This window comes from Galeopterus variegatus, unplaced genomic scaffold (assembly GCF_000696425.1).
Source record: "Galeopterus variegatus unplaced genomic scaffold, G_variegatus-3.0.2 Scaffold2721, whole genome shotgun sequence".
Classification (NCBI taxonomy): domain Eukaryota; kingdom Metazoa; phylum Chordata; class Mammalia; order Dermoptera; family Cynocephalidae; genus Galeopterus; species Galeopterus variegatus.
The window spans coordinates 93,877-100,485 of NW_007728832.1; the positions used below are offsets into that span (position 1 = coordinate 93,877).

Consider the following 6,609-nt stretch of genomic DNA (forward strand, 5'->3'; position numbering starts at 1 on the left):
CACAGAACAGTTACCAAAATCAGGAAATTTAACACTGATGCAATACTATTATATAATCCCCCGTTGGGTGGATAGTTCTTATTTAAATGAAATTGCAATCATACCACCTTGTTATAACTTCTTTTCAGTTAACACCAAATCATGAATATTTAATAGTTTCATTAAGCAGCCTTCAAAAACATTTTTTAACCAATCTGTATGATTTTATTGGATGGCTATTGATTTCCAGTTTTCCCCTCTTCTAATGAGATGAAATGGCCATTTTTATCATAAATCTGGGCCACGTTTCTGATTCTTTTCTAAGACTTGATTCCTAGAAATAGAAGAGCTGAGTCAAACAATGAGGACTTTTTAAAGGCTCTTGTGAAATTGCTGTCCAGAAAGGTTGTACCAATTACCAGGACTTTGTGGCTTGGTTGCATTTTTCTGGGGGGAGGACAGACAGTGCACAGGAGGGGTAACCAGCATCAGGACCCAGCCTGCAGCCAGATGGCCTTTCCGACAGGCCAGCACGCAGGAACTGGACAGGAGGCAGCTCACACTGATATTTTATTCATCCTCTGGCTTTTGCTTCTTTTCTGGAGCAAACTGCAGCAGAGCACAAAATGTAAAGGGTCTTTTATACTTTTTCTTTTTTTTAATAAGAAGTTGAGGCTTTTGTTGCATGGGCGAATAGCAGGCTGTCTTCTGTGTGGGAAAGGCTGTTTCTCTCCTCTGTTGAGGTGTGCTCACAGTGCTATAGTAATTTTTCCAAAATTGGCTACTGAACCCCATTTAATGTCTCAGTTTTTAATAACATAGAAGTGCTCCATCTAGGGTGATAGGTGGCAACCACTGTTTGCTCGATCATAAGAAAAAACCTATAAATAAGAGGCAGTCCTCACGCTGCTAGTCATCTATAAATAGTAGTTTATCTTAGTGATAGTATTAGTCTGCTTGATTCCAGAAATGTCACAAGCACTACCTCACCTGATCCTCAAGCCCACCCATTTTGTAAAAGAAACCGAGACTAAAGGTATGTAACTGGCCCGTGCTCACACAGTTTGCACGTGGTACAAGGTGTGAATTCAGGTGAATTCCTACCAAGTGTGTACTCTCTCCACGACCTTGATTGCTACTTCTGGGAGTCTTAGGAACTTACAGAGAAGCACTTGATGAGAAAGGCAACAAATATTAATAATGCAAATAATACAATGATAGTATGGGAAATCTGGGTAGCAGAATGTGTCCCAACACAAATTGTCTAGGTAAGCACTTCGACTGCCATCTGGTAGCACTGCAGGCAGGGGCTGCCATTGCTGGTCTTAAAGCCCTTGAGGAAGTCAGCTTCCTGCATGTGTAACGATCTCTCCTTCACCCTGCCTTGTCCCCTCCTGCCCTCCCGGCACCCCAGTGATCACTTCCTCCTCCACCCGGGAGTACACGGTGACAGAGCCCGAGCGAGACGGAGCTGCCCCTTCGCACACCTACACCTACCAGTGGCGCCAGACCATCACCTTCCAAGACTGTGTCCACGACAACTCGAGGCCAGCCCTGCCGAGCACCCAGCAGCTGTCAGTGGACAGCGTGTTTGTCCTGTACAATGAGGACGAGAGGATCTTGCGCTACGCGCTCAGCAACTCCATCGGGCCCGTGCGGGGTAAGGGGACCGAGCACACGCCAGGCCTGTCTGGGCACGTGCACTTTTTGTTTGTTTGTTTGTTTTGTTTTGCTCCAAACCTGGGATCGAACTGTGCGCGTGCATTTTGAATGCATGTATTTTTTTCAGTTCTTTGTGGTTCTCTCTGCATGTCCAAGTCACTTGTTTAGCTGATCCGTCTGTGCTTTCTTTAAGCCTGTAAAGCAGAAGCAAGGTAAGTGGTGTTCTCCCTTCTTTGACAACTGTGGCTCTAATCAAGGGTCAGCACATTTATTCTTCAAAGACCAGATAGTAGATATTGCAGGCATCGCCAGCCATATGGCTTCTGTCATGACATCTCAGTTCTGCCATGGTAGCACAGAAGTAGCCATAAACTATATGTAAGTGTGTGGCTGGTTGCCAATAATACTTTATTGACAAAAACAAGGAAGGGGCCAGAGGGGTGTAGTCTGCCAGTCTTGCACCAGGATGACACGGAGTCCACTGGTTTCCCTTTCCTCCCCGCTCTTCTGCGATCACCTTGTGGCTTCCTTTCTATGGAAGGAGGAAACCAGCCAGAGTTTCCGAAGACTCACTTGGTTCCTCTGTCTCTGCCTTTCTAGACGGCTCCCCTGATGCCCTTCAGAATCCTTGCTACATCGGCACACATGGATGTGACACCAACGCCGCCTGTCGGCCCGGGCCCGGGACCCAGTTCACCTGCGAGTGCTCCATCGGCTTCCGAGGAGATGGGCGAATCTGCTATGGTACAGCCTTCGATTCTGACTTGTGGGGCAGGTGGGGGGCTGGAAGTCAGGCTAGGAAGAAGCTTCCAGATTCATAAGCCAGAGAGCTGGGTGTGGAGAGGAAGCACAGGTGACATAAAAACCAATGGCCATGGCACGCCTGGATTGTTTATGCCATGCATTCGCTGTTCCCTCCATAAGGGCAGGGCTCCTGCCCCCTTCTTTCATCTGATGTAAGCAGCAGGGTAGACAGAACTCCTGATGCCCTGTTCCACTCCATGCTCAGAGTGCACAGGTGCTGAGGGACTCGAAGGTCAGAGGTGTCTATGATAACACTAGTGATGTAACCACAGCTGGGATTCACCCAGGTACTGTTGACGTTAAATGCTTTCCCAAACACCATCTCAATTAATTCCCCATCAACTCTACTGAGGTAGATTCCTTCATTCCTGTCTTTTAAAAAATTATGTTTCATAGTGGTAAAATACACATAATGTACAATTTACCATCTTGACCATTTTTGAGTGTTCCAGTTGTATAACATGCACGCTGTTGTACAATCGTCACCTCCATCCCTCTCTTTTTATTTTGCAAAACTGAAACCCTCTACCCACTCAACACTAACTCTCCATCCCCTCTCCCCCCAGCCCCTGGCACCCATGTTCTACTTTCTGTCTCTATGGATTTGATTACTGTCAGGATCTCCTATGAGTGGAATCATACAGTATTTGTCCTTTTGTGACTGGCTTATTGCATATAGCATAATGTCCTCAAGGGTCACCCGTGGTGTAGCATATATCAGCATTTTCCGTCTTTTTAAGGCTGAATCATATTCTGTTGTGTGTATATGCCACATTTTGTTTATCCATTCATCCATCTGTGGACACTTGGGTTGCTTCCACCTCTTGGCTGTTGTGAATAATGCTGCTCTGAGCATGGGTGTCCAGATATCTGTTGAAGTCCGTGCTTTTGATTATCTCAGATTATTTTTCAGTTATTTTGGTTATACCCCAAAGCAGGATTGCTGGATCATATGCTAATTCTATGTTTAATTTTTTGGGACTCACCATACTATTTTCCATAGCAGCTTCCAACCCATACCCACCAACAGCACCCGAAGGTTCCAATTTCTCCACATCCTCGCCAACACTTGTTAGTTTCTGTTTTTTCATAGCAGTCATCCTGATGGGTGCGAGGTTTATTCCTCTTATTACAGATGAGAAAACTGAGGCTCCTTACAGTGAGCCAGTGATGGACAATGTTTGAACTCATGTCTCTGACTCAAACATCTGTAAACTCTATCTTCTTGTTGTACTTATTTTATTACTTGCAATTTAATTTTGAATACTTTCATGTGGTCAGGTTGATATTTATAGTTTGTTACTAAATTTTAATTCACTACCAAGGACAAGAATTCAATTGCTTTAACCAGTGCTACCTAAATCTGCAGCAGAGGGCTGGCCAGTGAGCGTAAGGAAGGACAGAGGAAGTTTCCTGGTGGAATTAGTTGTGTGGTCACCTACAGTTGGCCAGATAGATGGGCAGCTCCCTCTACCCTTGCTTGACTCAGGTATAAGAATCAAGCAAGCCCAGCAGCCTCAGAATTTCAGAATAATGTCTTAGATTTGGAATCCAACATCCCCAACCAATGGCGGATTTGGCATGCTGATTTAATGCAAAGGTTGGCAGATTCTGCTGTGTGTGGAGATACCCCAGCCTGCTAATTCCACTCTTGGTGCCTGAGCTTGTCATAATGGGTGCACTTCACTTTAGAAGGCACAACCATCCAGCCAGACTTTACATAATCTGTTGCTATCATAGAAAATCCTTAGATGTCCTTGCCCAGGAAGACAGGTGGCCGGGTGCGGACTTGCTTTTGTCCTGTGGTTAGACATTGTTCTGGCACATTGGCTCCGTGGAATGTGGGCATGTTCCCAGCCAGGCTATTTATTGTTCTGGGTCACTAGAACATGCCTCAAAGTGTTAATGCATCGAGACACGAGGCTTTAGCAGGAAATTGCATTAAGCAGATCACTTCATGTGAGATTTTGAGCTGGAAAGTGCCTGAGAGCTGAATGCGGATGGGACTTCGTAATTCGGTGTGTGTAGCATGGACCTAATGACATGCGGCATCCCGTGAGAGATTGGTTTTGGTTAGACATCACACAATGAACCTCCAATGTAATTTGGAGGTTTCCAGTTGAATCACGGAGCTCTGTGATTCACGCCTTGGCGCATCACAGAATAGCTCCCAGGTATTTCTCAATCTGGAGCCTGTAATCTCTCACTGAGTCATTTTTGAGTATGTAGAAGACATTCAACAAATCAAAAATGATCCTCTTCTCTCCTCCTCAAAGAGCCTTTGTAAAAGGAACAAATGGGAGAAACAGAGTCATTGAAAATACGTGAGAAGTAGCCACTCTGAAAAAAATAAAATCAAAACAGTAATTACAAAAAACATCCAGGATTTTCTTATTAGGTTAGGGAGTAATTATGTGGAGAGATCACGTTTCAGAGAAGAGGTTGACCAGATGTCGACTAGTAAGAATAGTCATCTTTGAGCACACATTGTGGCTGTTTATGAGAGTCAGTGATCACCAGTTTAGTATTTCCACTAAAGAGAGGATTAAGGTTCTGACCTCAATTTACAGAAGACAGGATTTAAATTACACATTAGGAAGAATATCCAAACTGCAAGGACCATGCAACATTAGCAGGGAAATTGCTGGGGCCTTGTCTCTGCAGAAAGAGTGTCCATCCAGGCTGGCTTGCACATGTAGCCGTGCCTGGAGGTGGAGGTTGTGCCAGGGGACTGTCCCCCCGCTGCCTCATCCAACCAGCCCCAAGATCCTATTTGCCAGTGGTTCTCTTGATAGGGCCTGAGAGAAGAGCCTGATCCCCTAAGAAGCTTTTCAAAACACACAGCTTCCCTTTCCGTAAATGTTCCCAGGGGGCCGGCCCAGTGGCGCACTGCGCTCAAACTGCAAGGACCATGCAACATTAGCAGGGAAATTGCTGGGGCCTTGTCTCTGCAGAAAGGGTGTCCATCCAGGCTGGCTTGCACATGTAGCTGTGCCTGGAGGTGGAGGTTGTGCCAGGGGACTGTCCCCCCGCTGCCTCATCCAACCAGCCCCAAGACCCTATTTGCCAGTGGTTCTCTTGATAGGGCCTGAGAGAAGAGCCTGATCCCCTAAGAAGCTTTTCAAAACACACAGCTTCCCTTTCCGTAAATGTTCCCAGGGGGCCGGCCCAGTGGCGCACTGCGCTAGTGCACCACTTGGGAAGCGCGGCGGCGCTCCCGCCGAGGGTTCGGATCCCACATACAGACCGGTTCCCGCTCACTGGCTGAGCGAGGCGCGGGGGCAGCACCGAGGGTTGCGATCCCGTTGCCGGTCCCGGTCCGGTACGGGCGCGACACTGAGGGTTGCGATCCGTTGCCAGACACGGAAAAAGACAAAAAAAAAAAAAAAAAAAAAAATGTTCCCAGGGAGGCGTGGAGCTTGGAAAGGTTCCCCTTGGTGACTCTGCTCTGTCTTCTTGATTGAAAACTGCTGCTCTTTGCTCGGCTTTGGCAGCTGCATGTGAGCAGTGCAGTCAGTATGATGCATCCAGATCTCTGCTGGGAGTGTCCTCTGAGAGTGTGGATGCAGAAACGACCTTTTCTCTCCCATGTTGTGGGAGCTGCCGCTGGTAGATGGAGCTGTGACATCCACACCACCACCACTGCCCCCAGTCCCCAGCTCCAGCTTGTGGAAGAGGCTGCTTTGGGAGGGGCTTTGTTCTGTAACCTTCCAGCAGTGCCCGGCACAGTCCTCTTGTCTGAGGTCTTGCATCTTAAACCCTTCACAGAAACACACATTTCAGTATATCTTCAGAAAGTTAAATACCATTTGGTTTGGGTTTTTGCCTGGGTGCAGGAAAGACAGTGCGGCGGCAGTGCAAGAATCCCTGTCTCGTGTGACGTTGTCCAATAATCCAGCAGGGCATCTGTCCCACCCATGACAGGGCTGGCCTGACTGGCCATTGGAAGTAGACACAGGAGGTTTTGTCTTCCAAGAGTGAAAGATTCAGGGGCCGGCCCGGTGGCGCACTTGGTAGAGTGCAGCGCTTGGGAGCGCGGCGGCCCTCCCGCCGAGGGTTCGGATCCCATATAGAGACCGGTCTGCTCACTGGTTGAGCGTGGTGCGGGCGCGACACCGAGGGTTGCGATCCCGTTGCCGGTCATGGTACGGGCGCGACACTGAG

General features: G+C 47.6%; 1 protein-coding gene across 1 annotated transcript in view; it reads left to right on the top strand.

Annotated features, from left to right (window-relative positions):
- NID1 (nidogen 1) overlaps positions 1 to 6,609 on the top strand; it is a 79,027-nt gene that overhangs the window by 26,600 nt on the left and 45,818 nt on the right. Inside the window, exons 8-9 of the mRNA XM_008582774.1 lie at positions 1,394 to 1,639; positions 2,242 to 2,385. Coding sequence (XP_008580996.1) covers positions 1,394 to 1,639; positions 2,242 to 2,385 — 390 coding nt within the window. The remainder of the gene's footprint in view (positions 1 to 1,393; positions 1,640 to 2,241; positions 2,386 to 6,609) is intronic.